Source organism: Stenella coeruleoalba (assembly GCF_951394435.1).
Source record: "Stenella coeruleoalba genome assembly, chromosome: 14".
Classification (NCBI taxonomy): Eukaryota; Metazoa; Chordata; class Mammalia; order Artiodactyla; family Delphinidae; genus Stenella; species Stenella coeruleoalba.
Genome location: NC_137160.1, coordinates 81,649,827 through 81,674,494, shown reverse-complemented (window position 1 = coordinate 81,674,494; position 24,668 = coordinate 81,649,827). Strand labels below are relative to the sequence as shown.

At 48.2% G+C, this 24,668-nt stretch overlaps 1 protein-coding gene across 2 annotated transcripts; it reads right to left on the bottom strand.

The window, feature by feature from the left end:
• Positions 1 to 82: 82 nt before the first annotated feature.
• Positions 83 to 21,649, bottom strand: P2RX4 (purinergic receptor P2X 4). Of its 2 annotated transcripts, XM_079942327.1 has the most exons (12): positions 21,339 to 21,649; positions 17,264 to 17,411; positions 14,224 to 14,295; positions 14,035 to 14,107; positions 13,488 to 13,584; positions 9,544 to 9,624; positions 9,298 to 9,439; positions 9,065 to 9,201; positions 6,546 to 6,639; positions 6,362 to 6,427; positions 5,926 to 6,021; positions 83 to 5,426 (listed from the first exon to the last, which is right to left on the bottom strand). In XM_079942327.1, exons 1-12 carry the CDS (start codon positions 21,470 to 21,472, stop codon positions 5,400 to 5,402), a joined length of 1,167 nt encoding a protein of 388 aa, XP_079798453.1. In that variant the 5' UTR covers positions 21,473 to 21,649; the 3' UTR covers positions 83 to 5,399. The 2 variants fall into 2 exon arrangements, with proteins under 2 accessions (XP_079798453.1, XP_079798454.1); XM_079942328.1 differs by lacking the exon at positions 6,362 to 6,427.
• Positions 21,650 to 24,668: the final 3,019 nt, after the last annotated feature.

The following is a 24,668-nucleotide window of genomic DNA, read 5'->3' as shown; positions in this document are numbered from 1 at the left end:
CCTGCGTTTCCATAGCAGCATGTCCTACGGAAACCGAGCACGTGTGTAGAGCCTTGACCATCATCCCTGGTTATTGTTGTTGTTGTTTTTCCCATTTGTTTGTTTGATTTCTTTATTGTTTTAAAGGAGACAAAAAAAAAAAAAAAAAAAAGACGACTCCATGACATCGACCTTGGCCGCTGGCTGGCTGAATGGGAGGGTGTGAGGAGTTGCAGACCCAAAGCCACGTACATTTGGGGACACTTGCTTTTTAAAATGTTTTTATGCCAAAAATCCTTCCTTGTGAACTGAGAATCATGTCAGATATTCCAAGTGAATGTGTGTGGAGTTTGAAAATTGGGGAAAACTGGCAGGAAACTCTGGTGGTGTGGTCTGAGACCACACTCGCTGCATTTGAAAGGGAGGGGAAGAGCGGGTGTGATTTTGCACAAAACCCCAAGACCCGAACCGTGGCACCTTCTAGAACTGTGGACTCAAGGAGTCAGGACAGGGCTGGCCCTCAGTAGCTGCAGGGAGCTTCGATGCAACTTATTCTTAAGAAGGACTTAAAAAATTTTTTTATAAGTAGAGCTGTAGTCAGGAAAACGGAAAGGGCTTGACACCTAACAGCTTCACAGGGGGGATTTTCCAGCCTCAGAGGCGCATTCAGTGGTTGTGGTGGAACATCTCCCCTAAAGGACTGAACGAGTGTGTTTCTTTATGACAGCCGCTCAAAGCTGAAACTTTTCTTCAGTAGTTGAGGGAGCTCTGGTAAATCTCTTGTTAAATTACAAAAACTTCAGGGTGAAATCCTACACTTCCATGTACATTACATGGCTTAAGAGTAAACAACAACAAAAAATACTTTCAATTTTCTAACCAGTCTGAACTCTAGAGCAGTTCAGAAATCATTTCGAGCTTCCAGGATCTCTCCCATGGCTTCAGGGATGTGATCGGAGTTAGAGCCAATGAAATCTATGCCTGTATATTAGCAGCTCACCTTGTTTATAACGTGTGTATTCTAGAGGCTGCTAAGGTTCTGTTTTCTTCTTAAATACTAGCTGATTGTTGTAGTCAATGAAACACTTATCCAGTTTCTGGAGGGCCAGTTAAGAAATGCTTTCGTTCAGCTGAGACACAAATGATCATCCTTACCGGCAAAGCTCTGTTTGGATCTATACAATAACTTTAGGGCACCCTTTAAGAGAAGATGATTGAAACCTAGAGCAGTCCTCAGGTCCACGGGAACCAGGGCTTGGTACAGGGAGTTCCTTTTTGTAGCCAGAAGTCCAGAAAGAAAAAGTTTACCTTTTTGACTTCCAACTAACCTTGGGAAGTTTGGCTGCAGTTCAAGTGGACTTCTTCCAGAGCCACACATAGGTGAGTGTGAAGTTCAGGAGGGAGGAAAATTGGAAGGGCTTCGTCTTCCTTCCTTCTTTGGAATTCCCAGTGCTCTGTGGAATCTGGCTTGGGGGAAACAGTGTCAGTAACTGGGCTCAGAAGGACGTGCTTTCCTTTGGTTTCTGGCTGATCAGTGCTGGTACGAGGACTTTTTGCAGAGAGACAGAGAAGCAGGCCTTGTTCCCCCCATGCAGCGCGTTCACAGAGCCCGGGTGTTCTTGGCGTCCATCAGTCTTCATAAGCTCTTGACTGTAGTTTAGCCAGACTTTTCTTGCTACCTTAAAAGCAGTACCGAGTTAGAGAATGCTGGTTTCCAAGAGCAAAGGACACCCATCTGCTGGAGGGTCCTCTGGCCTGCTTGCTTGCTTTCTGTAATCTGGTACTTCCTCTCACCTCCTGTGCTTGTTTAAATTTACAGGCTCCAGCCTTCCTGGGAGCAAACAGGGTCTGGTTAGTTTGCAGTAAGCACCTTGCAGTGGTTCAGGTCAACCAGTCCTTAGTCTTAGTCCTAGCCCGTCTGTTTGGACTCTGGCCTGGCCGAGTGGCTCGCCTAGGGAGGGCGGGCAGCATGCAGAGCGTCTGCAGAACTTCTCCTGTGTTTACACAACTGCATCAGGTGACGCCATTTCTCCCACCACGAAACTCTCCGTCTAAGGGTTCACATGTGGAATGCCAGCGATCAGGCAGCACTGAGCTATGTAGGTGAGCGGGTTGGGGGAGGCCCACGTTCATTACTTTTTTTTTTTTTTAAACTAAGAAACACCAAAGAAAGCTGTGGAAAGGAACCGCCCCACTGAGAAAAGTGTAAGCAGAGAGGGCTGTAACATAAAGCATTAGAGCTACTTGGAGAGCAAACTCTTGGGGTTTGTCTCCACTCCTAAAGCACAAACGTTGATTTTTTTCAAAAGCCAGCTCTGTCAGGAAAGGGCAGAAGCTTTTCCAGGTAAGCAAAAAGGATGCCTATCCGTCTCTTCCATTACTGGCTCATCTGTGGGACCAGTTTGGTGTAAGCAAGCGGTGGCCTGCACCTGTGGCTTTGGAGCAGCACATGTTCTCTACCCATCTTCCTTCTGTCCTGTTCCACTTCCCCATCTATTCCGCAGCCTGGCCGGTGGCTCCCATAAAGCCTTATCTAGCCCCTTGTTGGCACTTGGGGCCTGAGAGGCCATCTCCCCTCTGGTCTGGGCTTTTCCGTGAGTTAGGGCTCCCCTCCTCAAAGCCTTTCAGGACAAGGAGGGGAAAGGTGTGCATTTAGACACAGGTTCCACCTGTCGCTCTCACCCATCTTCCAAAGGGGAGCTTCACGTTGCCAGGGGAAAAGAACCAAGACCTCCACTCACTTCCAAGGTGCTAGGGAAGGTTTCAAGGTCGTTGATTCCCATCTTCTCTCCAGCTTTACGGGCCGAGTTTTGTGGGACTGCTGACTTTTCTATCCTGATTGATTTCATGCCCGATGCTTCTGTTTTATTCCTGATCCTTTCTACTATGCATTTTCCTTTTATCAGGTGTACAAAGTTAAATACTGTGTATTTATCACTAAAAAGTACATGAACTTAAGAGAAAAATAAGCCTTCGGTGTTTTTCCACAAATGTTTAAGCTTCTCTGTAAACTTGAAATAAACAGACAGCAAAATGGTGCAAAGCCTGGGCCTCTTCGGGATGTTTTTGTTGGTCGTTTAATTAAGTCAGTGCTCTCGAGGTCATCTGTCCTTATGTCTGTTTTCTTTCCTTAAGCTGACAGCAAGATCAGATGCCCATCAGGGCTGATGTACTCAGCAAATCCCTAATTTAAGCATGTCCTAGTACCTCGCTACTCACAGAGTGTGGTCCCGGGATCAGCAGTGTCAGCATCATCTGGGACTGGGTTAGAAATTCATATTCCCAGGCCCCGTTTAAACAAGATCCCCAGGTGACTCACCTGTATGCTGAAGCTTGCAAAGCACTGCTCTGCCAGGCAGGTCACTGGCAGATAGGTTCTTCTGACGGAGACCAAACAGGCGAACAGCTACGGTAGCAGTTTGAATCACACACTGAATACGTCCCGTGGGTAGGCATGCAACGTGACACTTCACCCGTGAGGTAGGTATTAACCCCATTTATGGATCATCATCTGTAAACCGAGGCTCAGAAAGTAGGCTGAATTTGTCAGCAGATTCAGTGTTCTGCAGAGCCTTGACGGTTGCCGGTTTTCATGGCCTCTGGAGACTATTTTAGAACGGTTGCTTTCTCCAGACTGCGGGCTGAGGGCTCCCTGTATTCTAAATGTGAACCTAGCCCACAGGATTGCTTTACTAGCTTTGGACTTCAGTTTTCTGTTATCAAGCGACAGTAGATGAAATCTGAAAGATTCCTGTTCCATGACTGCAGAAATACAACATTGAAATACGGGCCCTCCAGAGACAAGAGCAGGTGTTCCTGTTCAAAGACCCCACTGAGAATCTGATGAAAGCGAGCAGAAATGCACACAGGTGCATCACTTTGCACAGCTTTAGGGGTTTCAGAATCTCCTAGAAGGTCATCCATGGATGCAAGGCTGAAGGAACCCTACTTAAGAGGCAGTGCCAAGGAGTGCCAACAAGTGGGGCTGTAGCAGAAAGCAAGATGATTCTGGTGAGTTAAAGGACAGTGCCGCCCCCAACCCTCATCCCACCTGGCTGTAGCCTTCCATTTTAGAAAAGGGAGGCTGAAAGGAGTCTTCCTCACTCCAGTAACCATCACTCCTTAGCCTGCAAGATCATAAGCCTTTCCTAAAAATTCCAGCTCCATGTGACTGGTGTGTTCAAGCAGGCATTTTTCAGAAAGGTAGCTTGAACCAGAACTTCTTCAAAGGGGTCTGTAAACTTTTTTCTTTTTTCCCCAGAGCAAGAAAAGCCCAGGTTGGCCATTTATCCTGCAGAAGCAGAGCACTTCTAAAATAAACGTTCCCTCAGCAGTTGGAAATGAATTCCTAACGAGGAGGAGGGGCAGGCTGCTTTCTTTAGGGAGATCCTGAACACCTGATGCGGAATAGAGTCGGTGTGCAGGCAAGCTAGAAATAGCTTCGTTAACATTTCACATCAGTGGCAAGGTAGGTGTAGGGGGTGCTGCTTTTGGTTGGAGGTTTCTGGAAGGCAAATGAGGAGGAGGGAGGATAAGCCACCTTCATGTCACCTAAAACTGTTCCCTGTGGTGCAGACCCACACTTTTATGTAAAATGTAAGCACTGGTAAGACAAACGGTACACCACAGAAAAAGAATCTCGTAAACTCTATAGGAACACAAGCTAACAAAGATCATACTTCTTAGGTTTTAAGAGAAGGTTAAAGTTGAAAAAAAAAAACACCTAAGCTCCAGCAATAGACTGTTTCAGGAGCACAGTGAGCTGGGATAACAAATGGATTTACTGGTCCAAGTAAAGGGGAAGGAAGGAAAGTTCTAGCTCACGCTGTGAAACCACACAGAGATTAAGAAAATCATTTGTTTTAATGTTTGGTCCTCAGTCATCTCAATGTAGCTCTTCTCAAAGGAAAAACACTAGCTCCGCCTCATGACCTCGTGGTTGAAGCCTCGGGTGGGGGGAGGGGAACAGCAGCCTGGAAGTGCCGAAGAGCTACAAGCACAGCCAGGTGTCCCGCCTTCCTTATACAGTGCTTGAGTGGAGCTGCCGGGCCTTGGAGGACTGGGCCTGTCTCGAAGGGGGCTGGAGATGGAAGCTTCTGAGGAGACCCGGCCCTGGAGAAGTCCTCGGCCCTGTAGCCACAGCCACTTCACTGCCCTCGGGCCAGAGCTTGCCCCAGTGACCCCAAAGAGAAGGAACGGCAGAGGTGACCCAGCCACAGACAGGAGGTGACCAACGTGCGTAGTGGTTTACTACGCAAACCCTACACACCAGACATGGGAGCAGCTGGGCAACCCTGCAGTACTTGTGGAGACTGACTCAGAATCTGGAACTTCCTCTGGGGTGACATGGCAGGCAGCCTTTTCTCCCTCCTTGCTGTGCTCTGATGAGGGCCAAGGAGAGCCCAGGTGTGGGGTGGGCATCACTGGTCCGTCTCACTGCCAAGACCCTGCAAAGAACAATATGCTTATCGTCAGTTGATATGCTTATGGATACATGTGCACCGCCCTGTGCTGCCCGCAGGCAAGCCTGGACCATTTCGGGCAGGTGGGAATCGGGGACTTTCCCTGAGGACGTCTGGACAGCCCTTCACAACTGAGCGTATTCAGGTAGGTCCTAGGGGTCCCCAACCCCTCTTTCTCTTCAAGGCGAATTGAAGTAGAGTGTGGACAGAGGTTTTGGCATGATATCCATTATCATAACTAACCTGAGACATCACTGATTAAAATGAAGGCTAGATTTTAAAGAGTGAGTCCATTTGAAGAAAAGTATGAAGTAAAGGCTAGTATAGGTGGTCTAGAAATGGAGCAGATGACAAGAGTCGCATGTGACTGCGCGAGTGGACAACACACCTAGATGACCTAGGGGTTCTCACCGCTGGGACAAGAGGCAGGTGAGGTAGGCCGCTTGGGCCTTCCTGCCGGCTGGGAGCTCAGGAGGCGACCTACCCGCTCATAGTCTTCCACATATTTATATTTCTTCTCCCGATAGTAGTATCTTTTCTTCATGCAGTAGAGGACAATGACATCACACAGCACTGTTGCCTGAATGCAGCACAGGGCAAGAAAGAATGAGGCAGGATGCTGTGGCCCTATTATTCTGTGTGCGCCCCTTCCCACAAAGCCTGGGATCTTCCAAGGAAATGAAGGGCTCCTCCATCTCTCCGGGGGGAAAAGGTTAGGGCCCGAGGAGCGCTGTCTTGGAGAAGGGCAGGAGGAAGCAGGTGGGGATGGGGAAGGGAAATAAGCCTGGAGGGTCGAGCCTAGAAACAAGTCTGGGGTCAAGGGGAAGAACCAGGATGCCAGCAGAGGGTCTCAACTTGCAGTGCTGGGGGGGGTCACAGTCCCAGGCGGGTGGCCAGAGAGGTCTAAGTGAGCCACTCACCACCCCTAAGAGCGCCAAGCCAGAGCCAATGTTGATCATGGTGGGGATGATGTTAAATTTCCCAGCCTGCAGATGATGGGAGAAAAAGAAGTTGTGATAGGGGTGGGGAGAGGGCCCCTTGCCCCTGGCCAGCCCAGAAGAGGACCAGTGGGCTCTGAACGAGGGGAGCCGGCGGCCAGGCTACCTTTCCAAACACGATGATGTCGAATCGGATGCCATAGGCTTTGATGAGCGTGCGGTGCTCGGTGCCGGTCAGGTCGTTGTAGTACTTGGCAAACCTGGTAAAGAAGGCCAGGTTAGAGGGAAAAGGCACAGGGAGGCCTGAGACAGCCTCTGGGTCCTGCTGAGGGACGTCAGAGTGAACTCCCAAGGCCCTGGCGGAGTTGGCAATGGCTTAGGGCTCGCTCTGCCTACCGAACGAACCACACTCGAGCACCTCGGGGCTTCTCCAGGCTCATGTGAGCCACGCAGAAGGAGGGCTGGCCTGTTGAGGAGGAGGGCGCTGGGGCCCGCAGGGCAGAGCGTCTGGAATGCTGGCACAAGGGTGCACGGAGAGATCCCTCCTCTGTCATCACCCTCACTTCCTACGACTTAAAACGGAACTTCCTCCTCTGAAAGTCCTTCCTGATACAGCTGAGCCCCGCCTCTCTCAAGGAGACCCTGGCCACTAACAGAAGGTGGCCAGCCAGCAGTGATGGCCAAGTCTGCTTTGTGGGTGGGGGGACCGAGCATCTCAGCACTGGACATTTTTTGTATTAAAGAACCATTGATCCATCAATTGGATGAGTGGATAAACAAAATGTGTTATACCCACACCATGGAATATTATTTAGCCATAAAGAGAAGTACTGATAAATGCCACAACATGGATGAACCTGGAAAAAAACCATGATGCTAGGTGAAAGGAGCCAGTCGCAGAAGGCCACATATCGTATGAGTCCATTCCTATGAAAGTCAAGAATCGGCAAATTAGGTAGATTAGTGGTTGCCAGGGGTTGACGTAGCTGAAGGGATAGAGGGATACAGCTAAAGGGTCTGGGGTTTCTTTCTGAGGTGATGAAAATGTTCTGAAATTGACTGTGGTAACAGTTGCACAACTCTGTGAATATACTAAAAACAACTGAATTCTACACTTTAAATGGGTGAACTGTGTAGTATGTGAACTATATCTCAATAAAACCATTTATAAAGGACCACCAGGAGGGGGAATTCCCTGGCAGTCCAGTGGTTAGGACTCTGTGCTTCCACTGCAGGGGGCACAGGTTCAACCCCTGGTCGGGGAACTAAGATCCCACATGCAAAAATAGAACACGAAGGGGCATGCTGGGGGGAGAACCACTGAGACTGATACCATTTGCTGCCCGTGTTATACAGGGGATCCACCAGGAGCCTAAGCTGTGGCCTGAGATCTGTCTGGCCCACAACTTCATGCCGTGGTCCAGGCCCGGGGAACTCAGGTGGGGCCTGATGCTGGTGGAGGTCAGGGGGATGGGTGTCCTTGTGAGGGTCCCATCGGCTTCTCTGTTCTGGGGTTCCAACCCAAGATTGAAGTTTTCCACAGTGGTTTCTACAAGAAACTGTGTAACCGTAGAGATAGAGCAATGCAAATCTGACTCCCTTACTAGGGAAAAATGCAAGGATCTGCCCTTCTATCAGTGAGCCAGATGGTTCACGAGGACAGCAGATGCTCTGTGCATTTGATTCCACACATCACCACTAGAGGGAGACAAGAGCAGCAAAAGAGCACCACTGACCCTACTTGGAAATAGGGTCTTTGCAGATGTAATTAGTTAAGATGCAGTCATACTGGATTAGGGTGGACCTCAAATCCAATATGACTGGTGTCCGTAAAAGAAGAGAGACAAAGGACAAAGGGACACAGGCACAGATGGGAGAAGGCCATGTGACGACAGAGGCAGAGACTGAGTAATGCACCTATGAACCAAGGACCACCAAGGATTGTCAGGAGCCACCAGAAGCTGGAAGAGGCAAGGAAGGAGCCTGGCCTGCTGACACACTGATTCTGGGCTTCCAGCCTCCAGAACTGTGAGAGAACAGATTCCTGCTGTTTCAAGCCACCCAGTTTGTGGTCATTTGTTACGGCAGCCCCAGGAATCCAATACACAGCACTTCTAGCAGGGAAATACCAGCAGAGGCCTTTCCTGAGGCTAAAACTTGTATCCCCTGCACCTTGGGAGATTCTGGGGGCCAGATCAACCGAGAAACCAATTCATGGATCAGGCCCCAGAGGCCTTTGGACTGGAGGACCACAGGCTCATCCACTCCTCAAAATTAGTGAGCAGAGGGACTTCCCTGGCGGTCCAGTGGTAAGGACTCCATGCTTCTGCTGCAGGAGGCCTGGGTTCAATCCCTGGTCGGGGAATTAAGATCCCACAAGTGCACAGCCAAAAAAAAAAAAGAAAAAAGACCCCAGCAGGGTCCTGGCTGAGGCTGACCGGCCCAGGAAAGCTAAAGCAGACAGTCGTTCTTGAGGCAAGAAAAGGCGAGGAGGGCGCTCACAGGTCAGGATGCCACAGGGGCAAGGTCCTGCTTGGACCACTCTCCCTGGCACACGCCTCCCCACCTGCCCTTGGGGTGCCGCCTGAGTGCTGGTCTTGGGTGGGTGTGGAGGCCCCCACTGGGGAGTGATGCAACTACCATCACCCCCAGCACATGAGGAATGGGGCCCAAGCTCACACCCACCTGAAATTGTAGCCTGGGGACACGTTGTGGTCCACGTCCCGGGTGTCCAGGCGGCGGAAGGAATACCTGGGCAAGCAGAGGGAGGCGGCTCTGTCCAGGTTGCAGTCCCATTTGATCTGGATGCCCATGATGCCTCCCTGTGGGTTGCGAACAGACAGAGCGAGCTTTCCTCAGAGCCCATTCTAGAAGGAGATGTGTCAAAGACTGTTAGAAAAGCGAGGACCTACACCTACCTCAACAGCCATGTCCTGGAAGTTGTGCCCTGCGTTCTCCACTATTTTGCCAAGTCGGAATATGGGGCAGAAGGGATCTGTTTTAGCGTCATAAATGCACGTCTTGAGGTAGGTAGTGGTGATGTTGGGAAGGATATTCCTCCTAAAGTTGGGAGGAAGCAGAAAATAGGAGCAAGGACAACCTCAAAGAAGAGCCACAAGTTTCCCCAAGACACTGGCGAATTCACACAGCTGGCCGCCACTTACTTGCTGAAATTAAATTTGGGATACCAGATGTTGTTCTTAATCAAAAGAGTGAAGTTTTCTGCAGCCTTTAAAAAAGCAGGCCTGAAAAAAATTACAACGTATTGTTAACAAAAGTACAAACATATGTACACTCCTAATATACCTAGGTAATATTTTTTTTTTTGCGGTACACGGGCCTCTCACTGTCGTGGCCTCTCCCGTTGCGGAGCACAGGCTCCGGACGCGCAGGCTCAGCGGCCATGGCTCACGGGTCCAGCCGCTCCGCGGCATGTGGGATCTTCCCGGACCAGGGCACGAACCCGTGTCCCCTGCATCGGCAGGCAGACTCTCAACCACTGCGCCACCAGGGAAGCCCCCTAGGTAATATTTTTAAGTCGCATACCCATGTGTCTTACGATGTCACTTTGCCAAGAAGAAAGTAAAACATATCTCATCTTTTCTACTTTCCTCTGCATAAACACCAGGTCAAGAGAGGAGACTGCAAACCAAGGCTTCTGATTTCTTCCAGTCATGGAAGGGCAGGGCCTCTTCCTCAAGGCCGTGGGAATTTAAGAACCTGAGGAATAGCTAACGAAGGGCGGGAGGGGTGGTGCCTCGTGGCCTCACTAGAAATCACTCATCCGGCAGGTGCTGGGTTTCAGGACTTACCTCCCTCAGGTATTCTTGGGAATGCTCAACAGATCTGGTTTAAGAAGCAAAAGCAAAGGTGAATTCACCTACAGGCTTGACACAAAAAGTGCATGTCTGCTGTTGCACCACACCTTGGAAGTGCCACGTCAGCTCCTGCTGACTGTAGGAGTTGAATTTCCCAAGGGGACCCCACTGCTTTGGAGGGTTTCTTCAGGAGGATCTGGCACTGTAGACTGACTCCTCAGTGGGGGGGGGGGCCCTGACCCAGGTGGAAGCTTTTTGTTTGTTTGTTTGGCTGCACCACATGGCAGGCAGGATCTTAGTTCCCCCACCAGGGATCAAACCCGTGCCCCCTGCAGTGGAAGCGTGGAGTCTTGACCACTGGACCTCCAGGGAAGCCCCCCAGGTGGAATCTTTGAAGCTATAAAAAGCCTCAGCAGTCTTCCCCACCCTGAGAAAGGAGCAGGGCCAGTGATGAGGCCACACAACGTGGGGAGCTGAGCCTGCCGCTACCGCTGATAAAGACCTTGACCGAGGCACTTCTTTTGGGGCTTTGAATTCCCTCGTCCCTGTATCAAGGGGATGGACTGTATCAACGTTTCTCAAACTTCTGTCACTCCCTATACCGCTGTGTGCCTCATGTGCAATACTTGTCTTTAAGATTAACCCTCCTTTAAAAAAAAAAATGAGGTGAAATTCAGAGAACATAAAATTAACCATTTTAAAGTATACAATTCAGGGCTTCCCTGGTGGCGCAGTGGTTGGGGGTCCGCCTGCTGACGCAGGGGATGCCGGTTCGTGTCCCGGTCCGGGAGGGTCCCGCGTGCCGCGGAGCGGCTGGGCCCGTGAGCCATGGCCGCTGGGCCTGCGCGTCCGGAGCCTGTGCTCTGCGGCGGGAGAGGCCACAACAGTGAGAGGCCCGCGTACTGCAAAAAAAAAAAAAAAAAAAAAAAAAATCATAAAGTATACAATTCAGTGGCATGAAGCACATTCCAGTGTTATACAACCATCACCTCTATCTAGTTCAAGAACATCTTTATCACCCCGAAAGGAAACTGCTTGTTCGTCAAGCAGCTACTAGCCATTCTCCCCTCCCCTCAGCCTTCGGGAACCACCAACCTACTTTCTTTCTTTCTCTATGGATTTGTCTATTCTGGACATTTCATATGAATGGGATCAGAGAGTATGTGACTTTTTTGTGTCTGGCTTCTTGCACTTAGCATGTTTTCGAGGTTCATCCCTGTGGTAGCCTGTGTCAGAGCTTTTTATTCATTCCTTTTTATGGCTCAATAACATTCCATTGTACGTGTTCACCACAATCTGTTGATGGACATTTGGGTTGTTTCCACCTTTAGGATCAACTCTTTTTTTTTTTTTTTTTTTACTGACATTCATTTTGAAGTAAAACTTTCCATCATGACCATAAAAAATATCGTTTGCCACAAGTTAGAGGTCATCGTTCAAATAAATATAACTAAGAACAATGTCATTACGAGCTGACATATTTTTGTCAGCCCAAGGTGTTGAGCCTGGGGCTTGTTCTCTGTGAGAAATGGAAATCAGCGAGGGACAGAGAGGTATTGAACACACTCCAGACCAGAATCCCCTCCTTGATATCAGCCAGGGGCTGAATAAGAGTGGAGATGGGAAGACCTTTCTCTCCATGTGACTCAGTGCTGAAATTTTTTGTATCAGTGTACACTTAAAAATCATCCTACACTGGATTAGATCTATAACAGCGCTGATATAGGCATACATATAGCTGATTCACTTCATTGTACAGGAGAAACTAACACAACATTGTAAAGCAATTACACTCCATTAAAAAAAAAATACATAACAGCACTGTCCGGTGAAAATATACTGTGAGGCACAAACCACACTGTAATTTAAAATTTCCTAGTAGCTACATTAAAAAGTAAAAAGAGGGAATTCCCTGGCGGTCCTGTGGTTAGGACTCTGCACTTCCACTGCAGGGGGCGCTGGTTCCATCCCTGGTCAGGGAACTAAGATCCCACATGCTTCGCGGCCAAAAATAAAGTAAAAAGAAACAAGTGAAATGAGCTTTTCTGTAATAAGCCAATATATCTATAATGTTACTCCAACATGTAAACAACATAGAATGTTATTAATGAGATACTACATTTTTTTTTTTTAATAATAAGCCTTCAGAACCTGGAGTGTATTTTGCGCTGAGAGCTCATTTTGGACCCAGCTGCATTTCAAGTGCTCAGTAGCCACACATGGCCACCGGCTCCATAAAGTCCCTTCCAGCTCCAGAATGCTAGGATTCCTCGTCTTCTAGTATTTCCCTCCCTTGCCGGAGCTGTTGCCCTCAGCAATCCGCAGTCCTCACCATTCTCTTGTGTTGCGACACACCCAGGGTGAGGATCACATGGTTACCTGCTCCCCTAGGCTTATCTAGGCCTCAGTCTGAACGCTGAGAAAGGCCCCAGGTTGCCAGCAGTTCCGAGAGCTTACTTCTGACTCCACCCACTCACAGCACAGCTGATCGCAGTTCGAAAGAATGTTATTCTAGGCAACCTTGAACCTGCTCTAGTTTATAAAACACACTTTAACGGACATTAATAATTTTCCTGCCCAGCATCTGTACCTTTTTTCTGGTAACAGAACCCCACACTTCCTTTAAAAGCCACGCCTCCCCCACTCTCAACCTGTGTCATTCGGGTGGGTTTGACTCCCCGCTGAGCTAGGAAGGCACATGACCCAGGCCTGAGCCAGAAGCAAAGTCCATCCCCCAGCCACAGTGATGGGTTGGATGGGTTGACAGATGTGGCTGAAGCTGTGAAGATGGACAGGTCTAGAATCTTTACGGACAGCTGGGCAGGGGGACTAGGGACTATGCCATGGGTCCTGCAAACGAAGCCACCACGGAGGGAAGCAGAGCCAAGAGGTGGCGACTCGGATGCTGTCCTTCGAGCCCCAGGTCTAGCCATGCTGGGATCTCTGTGGTTAGTTGAACAACAAACCGCCCCCACTGTGCATATGTGTGTGTGTGTGTGTGTGTGTGTGTGTACACACCCGTTTAAGGCCCTGAGAACTGCTTCCTGTCAGTTACTTGCAACTGACAGAGGCCTAACTAGCAATAAGTCACCTGCACTCTTATCCTGAGTGAAAAACACCGTGGCCCACTAGCTACTGAGGGCTGCTGCCTTGTGGTTGAGAACCACCAGCCCAGGGAAGCCTCACGCTACAGGCTGACACCAAGAGCACAAAGCCACAACTCCCCTGCCACCTCTCTCAGGCCCGAGACCCAGCATTTAGGACACTTCTGTCCCTTTGGCAGGACTCACGTTGGCACTTGTGCGTTATCCTCCACCGGGCACCAGGCTGCCACCTCGCATGTGTTCACGGTCTCATTGAACGGCACGCACCTTCCTGTCGCAACTCCTACAGGGGCGAGGGGCACCCAGGTCTATGGGGGTCTCCTACTTTCTACTTTGTGAGGCAGAGTAGAAACTCCACCATGTATCCTATGCAATCAATCTTGAGCTAGTCTAATTCTGGGATTTAGACAGCATCCAGAAATTCAAATTGGAGGAAAAGAGTTGTCTAAGTCCTAGCCACATCACTGCTTTGCCAACTGCAGGGCTGGGGTGGTGCAGAGCCACAGGACAGGGCAAGATCTGGGATGGCTTCTGGGGTGCAGATGACAGAGATAAATGTCGAGGGGGCCCCAGGACCCCAGTCTGGACACCAGGCTCTCCCAGGCTCGTGTGGGGGATTTCTCCATCCTGGAGATGTCCCTCTGAGAGGGGGCCCACGGGGGAGGCAGTTTGGTCGGGGGCTACCCTCCCCAGGCTAAGCATCTACTGTGGAGTCACAGCCACAGGTTTGTACCATTGCTGTGGGTGCTTGCAGAGCCAGCAGTACAGTTGGCATCGGATTCACACACGGTGGTCTCATCTGGAATCTGGAAAAAGAAGAACCAGTGAAAACAGGTTGCACATGGCCTGGTCCCACCCACAGTGGGACAGGCACAGAGAGGTGGGTATGAGACCCGAGGCTCTTCCCCAAGAAGCTGCCTACCTCAGGACAGAGGCCCTGGGTCTGGTTCATGGTGACGATCATGTTGGTCATGATGAAGAGGGAGTTTTCCTCCTGTAAAGCAGGCAGAGGGGAGAGAGTGCTGCATACTACCTGCAGAGGAGCCAGGCAGAGCCACAGGGAAGACCCTTTACTAGGACAGTGCCTTCACTTCCCCCCCGTGCCATGCAGAAAACAGTTAAAAACACTGATCTTAGGGTCTCCCATTCTCACCGATGAGAGTTATAACCTAACTGAAAACAGGGGCTCCAGTACTTGCACACATGTTCACAGCAGCACCATTCACAATAGCCTAAAGGTGGAAACAACTCAGTGTCTATCAACGGATGGATGGATAAACAAATTGTGGTCCATACCCGTAAGGGAACATGACTCAGCCATAAAAAGGAATGAAGCACAGACCTGGCTACAATGTGGATGAACCTCAAAAACATGATGCTGAGTCCAAGAAGCCAGACACAAACGGCCACGTAGTGTATGATCCCATTGATGTGAAATGTACAGGATAGGCAAATCCAGGAACAGAGAGTAGATTAGTGGTTGTGAGGGGGTGAGGGAGAAGGTGGACAAGGGGATGATAGCTTAATGAGTGGGGGCTTTCCTTTTAGACTGATGAAAATGTTCTGCAACTAGACTGACGTGATGGTACACAACATCGTGAATGTGCTAGATGCCACTGGAGTTTTCATTCTGAACTGGTTAATACTGTGATACATGAATTTCACCTCAGGTTAAAAAAACATGTCTATACCCTGAAATGGTTCCTTAATAAAGCTTGACTTGAGGGAAAAGAGTCAATAAGTGCTCAGTATATCCTCTGCCAACCGGATTACCTCACAGGCGCAGAAACACAAGACCTCAGAGGTCTCAAGTTAGGCTGGTTCTCTTTCCTAACAGGAACTAAAATAAATACATAAAACATTCTATACAGAAGGCCCAATCAGGGCTCGCCATTGACACTTCTCCTTTTTTTTCTTTATTTTATTTTTGTTTGTGTTGGGTCTTCGTTGCTGCGCGTGGGCTTTCTCTAGTTGCGGCGAGCAGGGGCTACTCTTGGCTGCGGTGCACGGGCTTCTCACTGCAGTGGCTTCTCTTGTTGTGGAGCATGGGCTCTAGGCGCGCGGGCTTCAGTAGTTGTGGCTCGCAGGCTCTAGAGCGCAGGCTCAGTAGTTGTGGCGCACGGGCTTAGTTGCTCTGCGGCATGTGGGATCTTCCCGGACCAGGGCTTGAACCCTGGTGCATTGGCAGACGGATTCTTAACCACTGCACTACCAGGGAAGCCTGGCACTTCTCCTTTTGAGAAGGTTCTGTGTTCTCCTCCTAAGTGTGAAGGTGCCAAATGGTTGATTTAAAGTTTCTTGAGAGCAATTCACTTGGGGATGAGACTGAAGAATTGCTAACAGTGACCTCCCAGTACAAGGAAAAAAAGACAAAGACCCTGCAAATTCTAGTTGGACCTCCTCCTTATTGGGCGCTGGTGCTCTAAAATGAAATGCTCTGAACATTTCATACTCCTGAGAAGAGCAGTCAGTGCTGGGAGCCATCAGGGAAACTCAGGGACCAAAGGGTCTGTAGACATCTCCACTCCCAGGTCTGATAAGGTGGTAGACGCTCTGGGAATAGTTGGCATCTTTCAAAGACAGACCTGGAACAAAGCATGTAGGGAAATGAGGAAATGGCCGCAGGAGGGGGCATGAGAATGTGGCAGGAGGCCCGGGTCAGGCGCCCCAGCAGGCTCCCGTGTTCCATATGTAGACACACTGCTTGCTTGGTGTTTACAGAAGGCTGTTCCTGCGTCTCTCCGGAGTTAGACCTGAACAAGTCAGTGTGGTTTACTTTTTGTTTCCTATTTCTTATCTATTTTAAGTTTAGGGAAATTTCAGTCTGGAGATGAGCCGAGTAGATGCGGTGCAAATACACGTTTGTGTTCCATCTTTGGAGGAGCAGGATATCGTGAAAGCTCATGAAGAGAGCCGTGTGGGACTCACACGGCCCCCGGCTCCGATCCGAGATGGAAGGCAGAGCTGCTGTGTGCTCCTTTCCACTAAGGGGCAGAAGCAGGGGGCCGTACCCTTCTGTGGGTCCAGTAAACAGACGGAGTGTGATATTCCGAGCCTGCCAGGACGAGGCCGTGGCTTCGTAGGAAGCAGAGGTCTCTCTGTAGAGACAGGTGCATGCCAACAGCACCAGCTTCCTCCAGCAAACTATGAGTCCCCTGTTCCATTTGACCTTTATGGCTTATTAGCTCTGATTTCTCTCTGGGCACCCCACGAGAGCCTTCTCTTGAGAAGGCAGAGGGAAAATGAACACACTTGAAGAGAGAGTTTCTGAAGTCCTTGCTCTGAGCCAAGAGCTGGCAGCTTATCTGCATGTGGCCACCCCAGTCACCCTAGCACGTGGGCCATCTGGAGGGATATGTGGGGTTTGACTGTGGATCAGAGCCATTATCATGGTTAAAGAGAGTCAATATTTAACTTGGAGCTTTGTGGATTAACAGACGGGAGACTAGGATGCTGCATCAAACAGTTTCTTCCCTCCCCTGTGTTCCTGATGGAATCCTATATGGGTATGGCTGTTTCCTTCTTCTTTGGCTTTGGGTCTCTACGGGCTGTTAAAGTTTGTACGCTGTCTGAAAAGATTTACCTTGTGGGTTTACAACAGTAAAGCAAACCACAAAATGTGGAAAGGTGATAGTTCCACCTGCATTTTTCCCAGGATTTAAAACGTGCTTTTCTACTTTTCAAGTCCGGTGACAGACTCAGATGTCCATATGGAAAGCTTCCTCTGTTTAAGCCAGCCATGTTTTAGGGCTGAAGAAACGTAGCTGATTGAATATTACCTGTTAGACCCTAAGCCAAAAAGAGGTCTGTCTGCACTGCTCTCTTGGACTAAAACCATCAGTCTGGGCATTGGTGATGTTAGAACTCTGGGCATGCCAATCACTAATCAAGAGTGCAAAGGTGAAGGGAAAGCAGCTAACTAGAGGCTTGAGCTTTAGACAGAGACACAGTGGGAGGCTTACCTGAGCTGGAATCACATAATCGGCCACATCCCAGATCCGGAATCCAAGTTTAGAAGTATTGGTCGTGGTTACACCCTTGGCTTTGGCAGTAACAGAGCTGACCACAGAGTCCATTTCCTGGTAGCCCTTTTCCCACACAAACACCCAGCTACAAAATAAAACAGGTCTCTTAAATTGCCATTAGGATTGCATGAATTTGAGTTAATGCTAGGGAGCCTCTGGTAGCCAGAGGCTGAAAGTATGATGTTTACTAGTTGTGACTTTGCAAAAGCTGCTTAACTTTGTAACTTAGTGCAGTGATCAGCACAAAGAAAATGCTCAGTGAATGCTGTCTTTATTACTAGGTATTTGAACACTTTCAATGCACTATGACCCGCAGAATTACCATGAGATAATAGAAATTATGATAATGATAGTTACCATTTGAATGTCTTTAGGTGCCAGGTACTGATCTAAGCTCTTTATGTGTATTAACTAATTTAATACTGACCACTTTATAAGGCAGGTGTCATTATTCTTCTCCATTTTACAGAGGAGAAAACTGTAATTCAGAGAGGTTAAGTCACTTGCCCAAGGTCACACAGGTAGTGAATGGCAGAGTCAGCATTTGAACTCAAGCTTTTTGCTTTCGAAGTCTCCTTTCTTGCCCTCTATGCTATATATGCCCTCTAGAAAGGAGAATCATATCTTTTAAGTAAATGTATAATAGTTTCTTACTTTTTCTCTAAGAATTCAGGTCACATGTATGTTTCTCTCCTCTGAAGTGGAGACTTCACTACCAGCCTGAATAATTAAAAATCTGAAGGCATTGGTGCATAGTGGTTAGGACACTGGAACAGACTGAAGCCAGCCTATCTCAGTTCATCACTCACTAGGCATAAATTTGGCCAAGCTGCTTAACCTCTCTGTGCCTGTTTTTCCCATCTATACAACGGGAATGATAACAAGACTTCACAGGATTGTTGTGAGGTTACGTGAGTTAATGCATGTCAAATGCTTGGAACAATGTTTGTGAGCCATTATCAGCAGACTGAAATTGGCCACAATGGGAGCATTTACACCGTGGAAATTGGCCAGTACTACAAATCAGAACTCCTCCCCATCAGAGCTGTTGTTAAACATCAATAGTGACTACTATTGTTGTAATTTCTAGAGTCAAGAAATACTACTAGCATCCCTCTCCCCTCCTTATAAGCTCTAGGTGCTGAGACTTCAGAAATTTGCTTATTTGGTTACTTATTGTCTGAGTAGTCTCCAAGTTCACTACCCATCTTAGAGATGGGCTTTTTCCCTAAGAAGTCCTCTTCTTCAGGGTTTCTAGGAATTCAGCTGCAGTATAAGCTTCCATTTAATTCTAGTCAGACACAGAGAAGCTTAGAGCAGGGTCACTATTACTTTACCACCAAGTATAGTCATCCCTTGGTATCCATAGGGGATTGGTTCCAGGACCCCTGGGGATACCAAAAACCACGGATGCACAAGACCCTTATATAAAATGGCATAGTATTTGCATGTAACCTATGCACATCCTCCCCTATACTTTAAATCATCTCTAGGTTACCTATAATATCTAATACAAAGTAAATGCCATGTAAATAGTTGTAAATACGATGTAAATGCTATGTAAAAATAGTTGCTGGCAAGTGACAAATTCAAGTTTTGCTTTCTGGAATTTTTTTTTTAATATCTTTTATCTATGGTTGGTTGAATCTGTGGCTGCAGAACCTGAGGATACAGAGGGCTGACTGGATAGTGAGTTGCTAAGTCAGAGACACATGGTTTCATCTCAATCAGTATGTAGATAACTATTACCTCATCCTGTGACTGATAATACAATTAGATAACTGAGAAGTGTTCAGTCTCTCTTTTTTTTTTTTTTTTGGCCATGCAGCACACAGGATCTTAGTTCCCCGACCAGGGATTGAACCCATGCCCCCTGCATTGGAAGTGCAGAGTCTTAACCACTGGACCACCAGGAAAGTCCTGTTCAGTCTCTTTTTGAGGAAGGATTACCTTTGATCAGTACTGGAAAAGAGACCACAATTTCACCAAGATGAATTGAATCAGAAAGTTAAGAGATGAGGTTTTTTAAAATTTTTCTTAAAAGCCCTAAATTCAGATCCTGAGTCAGATCTGATCACAGCAAGATGTATAAAAGCAAAGCATTTACTGCTTAAAAAATCCTCATGATCAAGGCAGACAACACTCCATAGGAATCCTATAAAGCTGCACTGCCCAACAGAAATACAACGCGAATCGTGTAATTTCAACATTTCTCGTAGCCATGTTAAAAATTAAAAAGTAACAGGTAAAATTAATTTCAATGATATGTTTTATGTAACTCAACATATCCAATATATGTTAATGCTATCAATATAAGATGTATTAATATGATATTTAATTGTTTTTTGTACTATGTCCTCGAAATCTGGCGTGCATTGTACAGTGATTGCACATCTCAATTTGGAGTAGGGGTGTTTCAAATGCTCAACAGTTTCATGTGACTCCTGGCTACCATACTGCAGATATACTGTATGCAGTCTAGAACTTTACAGATACCCTAGATACCTAGAAGTAGATGTAAACTGATTCTCCTACGAGCAGCAAAAGCCAAAAGGAAAAAGCTGCCTGACAGCTCCTGATTCCAAATGCTTCAGGTCCAACCCAGCAATATGAGTTTAGTTAACCAGCTTGTAGTGGGTCTCGAAGTTTAAGGGTGCATCACAATCACTGGGGGGCAAGGAGTTGGTTGTGATGGTACTTAATGTGACTTAGAGTCCAAACCTGGGGGTAGGCCAGGTGGTTCTGATGCAGAGTTCATACCTGGAAAGCCCTTTTACTGACTACTGTCAGTACCTACTGCTGCTGCACTGATAGATGGTAGAAGCCAAACCTGCCAGATCATGGGGATTCCCTTAGGCAGTGTTAACAGATTCCAAGTCCCACCCCAGGGTGGGGGGGGGAGGGGGGGATGGTGTCCTGTTACCTTTAAACAATTCCTCAGATGAGTCCTTCATGTTCAGGTAGGTTTGGGAAACACTAGGACACTGGTTCCCAAAATTTGCTGCACATTAGAATCACCTGGGGAGTTGGTCATACTCTACAGCACTTGAATCAGAAAGTCTGGGTCTGAGAGCCAGCAGTCAGTATTTTTTAAAGATTCTCAAATAGCTCTATGTGCAGTTTGGGGAACACTGTATTAGGCCTTTTAAGAAAAACAAAAACAAACAAACAACCCCCCCCCCCCACGATGCAGCAGGTAACATCTGTCAGCTCAGCAGCTGTAGACACCATAACATCCCAGGTGAACCTTGAAAGCGGGCCCAGTTGGTAAATCAATTTCCACCTCCTCTCGAGTTTTATTACATTGTAAGGGTGCATCAATTAAAATTAAGCACTAGGTGAGGACTGATGGTGGAGGGACATATAAGCAAAGAGGGCAGCATGCGGAACGATAAGTCTAAAGCAGGTGCCTATACCAAAAACTCCAACAATCCCATAAAAGGAAGGAACTGAACTTAAGTGATTTTTGAAAGTGTGACCTCTCTATTATCTTGGGTTACCATATTGATGCTCAAAGGAAAGGACAGGAAGCCACAGACCCAAAAGGAACCAAGTGGAAATCCCAAACCTTGGTTTCTGTCAGCAGATCATCAGAATGGGAAGTGAAGAGCAAAGAGTGAGTCATTTAGGGCAAAGCCCTCCCACCCCCAGCCAAAGGACATCATGGAGCAAGTCAGAAGGGACAGGAAGCATGAATGGCGAGGATGAAGATCTAGCTAGGCTTTGCCTTCAAGACACAACATCAAAGCAGCCTCTGGACCCAGAGCTGGCACAGAGCCCGTCCCTCTGGTGGCTAGGGTCGGGGGTGGAGGGTTGGGGGAGTAGGGATGTATCCCTGGCTTCGGGCCGCTGTCCCCTGGACCCCACCTGGAGGGCGCTCGCGGGGCTCGGCCGAGGACCTAGGCCAGAATGAGCAGGTGCGTGGCCGGGACCCAGAAGGGGCAGTTCCCGGCCGTCGGATCACACCCTGTCCCCGGGACCCCTCAGGGTCTTCGCCCGCGGCCGCGCTCACCCGATGACGTAGGCCAGGATGAGCAGCTGCACCGCCCTGTTCATGAGCCCCACTTTACGGCTGCGGATGAGCACGATGCGCGGCGTGTCGTACTCGAACAGGAAGGCCGCCAGCACCGCGCAGCAGCCCGCCATGGCTAGCGCTCCGCCGCCGCCGCGCCGCCCGGTTCGGCGCTCTGGACCCGGTAGCCTGACCCGCCGCCGCTTCCCCGCACTGGAGCCCCGCCCGGCGTGGCCGTTCGTGGGGGAGGGCCCGGAAGGAGGCGGTGCTGACCCTCGGGGGACTGGGCCGGGCGAAAGGCGTGACCTCCCCCTCGGGTACGAGTGCCGCGCCGCCTCAGGAGGGCTGGGGGAGAGCGACCCCCTCGGAGGGAATGGGGCCTGGGGGAGGGGGTGACCTCGTTGGGAACGAATGACCCCCTCTGGAGAGGGACGGGGGAATAATGACCCTCCCCCCCAGAGGGACTGGTGGAACGAGCGACTCCCCCCTCAAGGGGGGTGGGCTCTACGGGGATGGGATGACCTCTCCTTCAGGAACGAATGACCCCATGAGGAGGACCAGGGAGGACCGGTGACGCTCAGGGGAGATAGAGCCCTCAAGGAGAGAGTGACCTCCCCCTTGGGAAGGAGATACCCCTCCCAGGGGCGGGAGAGGTAATGAGCGACCCCCGTGGGTGTCTAGGAGTGAGCTGGGGGCGGGGTGGGGCGAGGCGAGGCGCTGGGGGCAGCTTAGGGGAAAGAGCAGCCTCTCTCCTGCAGGCTCCAATGGGGGGCAGCGCTGCCTTCTCGCTGCAGGAGGGAAAGCCTAAATATCCGGTACCCTAGGGACCCTTGGCTGGAGCCACACACGCTGCAAAATAGCCCTCTTAGAATTGAAGCTAGGTCACATACCTACTCCCATTCCGATGCTTCCTTAGTTGTAGGACGGGAGGAAGCAGCCTGAGCCTGGTGAGGGATTTCTGTGACCATCCTTTGAACTGAGGAAGTTTTATCACAACTTTAGGGAGAATTGGAAAATAGAGGGAAAGTGGAGGAAACACCCACAGTTGCACCACCTGAACATAATTTTCCACGTGTGTTCATTCCCTTCAGGTATGTTATCATAGGTATGTTTTATATTTAGTTTCATTCATTCATTCAACAAGTGTTAATAAACACCTTCCGTACCAGGCACTGTCTAGTGAACAGAACAAACCCAAACATTCTGCCTTGATGGAGTATAAATTCTAGCAGATAATTGTGTATACGTTTTTAATTTGTAAGCATAGTCAGTGATGGTACTTTTCAATTCCTGATTCACACTACATGTTTTCCATGTTACTGCAGACTTGTCATAATGATAATTTTAATCGATGGATTGTTTCTTCAGTTAGGGATGGTTTCCTTAACCGCTGTCATCTGATTGCTTCCAGTTTGTGGATCCTATGCATAATCTTTAACACACCATTTTAGGTCTTTTCCCGGAAGTGAGATTCCTAAGCCACACGACCTTGTTTTTACAAATATAAGAAGGTGAATAATAATAAAATTTGAGGAAGACAGTATCTGCCTCTGGAGATGGACTTGTCATGTTAACAGGAGGAATAGAGCTGCCACCTTCCTCAGTTCAAAATGGTCCCAGGAAAAGGTGGTGACAGTTTAAGTGGGATTTTATTCATTCTTTGACAGGTATTTACTGAGTGCCTGTTGTGTGCTTAACAGTGTTCTAGATGCTAGGCATATGAGGGTGAACAGACAGATAAAGTCTCTGCCAAAATGGAGCTTTGTGTAATTGGGGGGACTTAAATTCTATGTAGAAAAGAAAAACCCAGTCACTAAATTCTCATTGGAAAGAAACTTAAAAATACATTTCCTTAAGAGTCAAAACACATTTACAGCTCTCGTGAATACTTACCCCATAGTAATGAGATGGTCCTGGCCTTACAGATCTTGAATTTAAATGGTTTGTTTGTGTTTTTGAACAAAGTCAGTTAAGAGAAATGTACAAATAAAAGTTTTTGTTAGTGCCTAGTTGGTAGTGTAACCTTAGGCCCAACCAGAGAAGCTGATCCTGAAAAATGATTAGGAAAAAAAAAATTGTTTCATTTACACTCTTGCCCTGAGTTTATCTCTTTAAAAACAGCTCTCTTGAGGCATAATTGACATACAGTAAGCTGCACATATTTAAATTATACAATTTTATAAGTTTGACATAGGTACACACCCATGAAACCATCAGCACAATTAAGATAGTGAATATATCCAGTGCACTAGCTAGAGTAATCTTAGTTTATAAAGTAAAAGTGACTGCTGATTACAGTTGGGATTTTTCACATAATCTTTTTTTTTTTTGCAACACAAGTCAATCTTTATTGAAAATTGCAGTATTAATACATAACAATTCTTGTTAAAATAAATGTGCTTTTAAGCATTTTAAGTCTGAGCTTATCTACTCATCAGATTGCATAAAAAAATAGCATGAATTTACACATAATGTAATTGGCTCAGGATGGATGTTCCTTTGTATTGATTGACACCTGGAGTTCAGTGCAGAGGTGAGGGGTGCCTTTAACACTGGCTTAAGTTTTAAAAAAGTACTATGAGAATGGTCTAAAAAAAAAAAAAGCGGTATTCAAAAATCATTAAAAAAAAAAAAAAAGGAACCATTTCCTAGTCAGTAACAGTGGCTCCCTGGGGTCTCTCTTGAGTGGCCATCACAGTAACCCCACCAGGAACACATGAGAGCTGGCCTCACGTCCAGCCCAATTATTCTACTGACTACTGGTCTCCACGAGGAGCTATAGGAGACTCCAATAGGGCTCAGGAGACCAAGATAAGACACTTGTCATCTCCAGCACACCAATCCTGGGAGCACAGCATCCCCTGAAGCTCACTGCAGGCTCCCTGCACAGAGATGCCAGCCTCTCCTTGGTCTCCCTGTCCCAAGTGACTTGACATTGGTCCTGGGGATTCAAATAAGATTACTCCAGAGGTTTTCTGTTCTTCAAGTGAATAGGGTGGGAAAAGAGGCAAATCCTCTGAAACATGTAAGATCAACTCTGCAACTTTCTATCTGAAAAGATCAGACCCTCCTCTGCAGCGTGTCCTCTGCAGGCTCCTTTCAGAAAGCTCAGGTTGAGCAATAAACAGCTCAGGAGAAAAAAACACACCATCATTTGAAACGTACTAGAGAGGAGAGTCACACAGTCCACCCTTCCCCTATGCCAACCACTCCTTTCTAGAGACACACCCCGTCCTTAGAAAGCACCAAGAGAAGAACCAGAAGCTGTACCTCAAGCCCCACACCCTTAAGCCTGCCCTTGCACAGCCAGAGGATGTCAGACAGGCGTCC

Excerpts from the sequence above, each read along its gene's own strand:
- P2RX4 (XM_079942327.1), bottom strand. The coding sequence starts at position 21,472 with ATGGCGGGCTGCTGCGCGGTGCTGGCGGCCTTCCTGTTCGAGTACGAC. Across the intron at positions 9,440-9,543 it reads CCCAAATTTAATTTCAGCAA|GAGGAATATCCTTCCCAACA; the intron begins GTAAGTGGCGGC and ends TCCCAACTTTAG. Across the intron at positions 6,022-6,361 it reads GCTTGGCGCTCTTAGGGGTG|GCAACAGTGCTGTGTGATGT; the intron begins GTGAGTGGCTCA and ends TGCTGCATTCAG.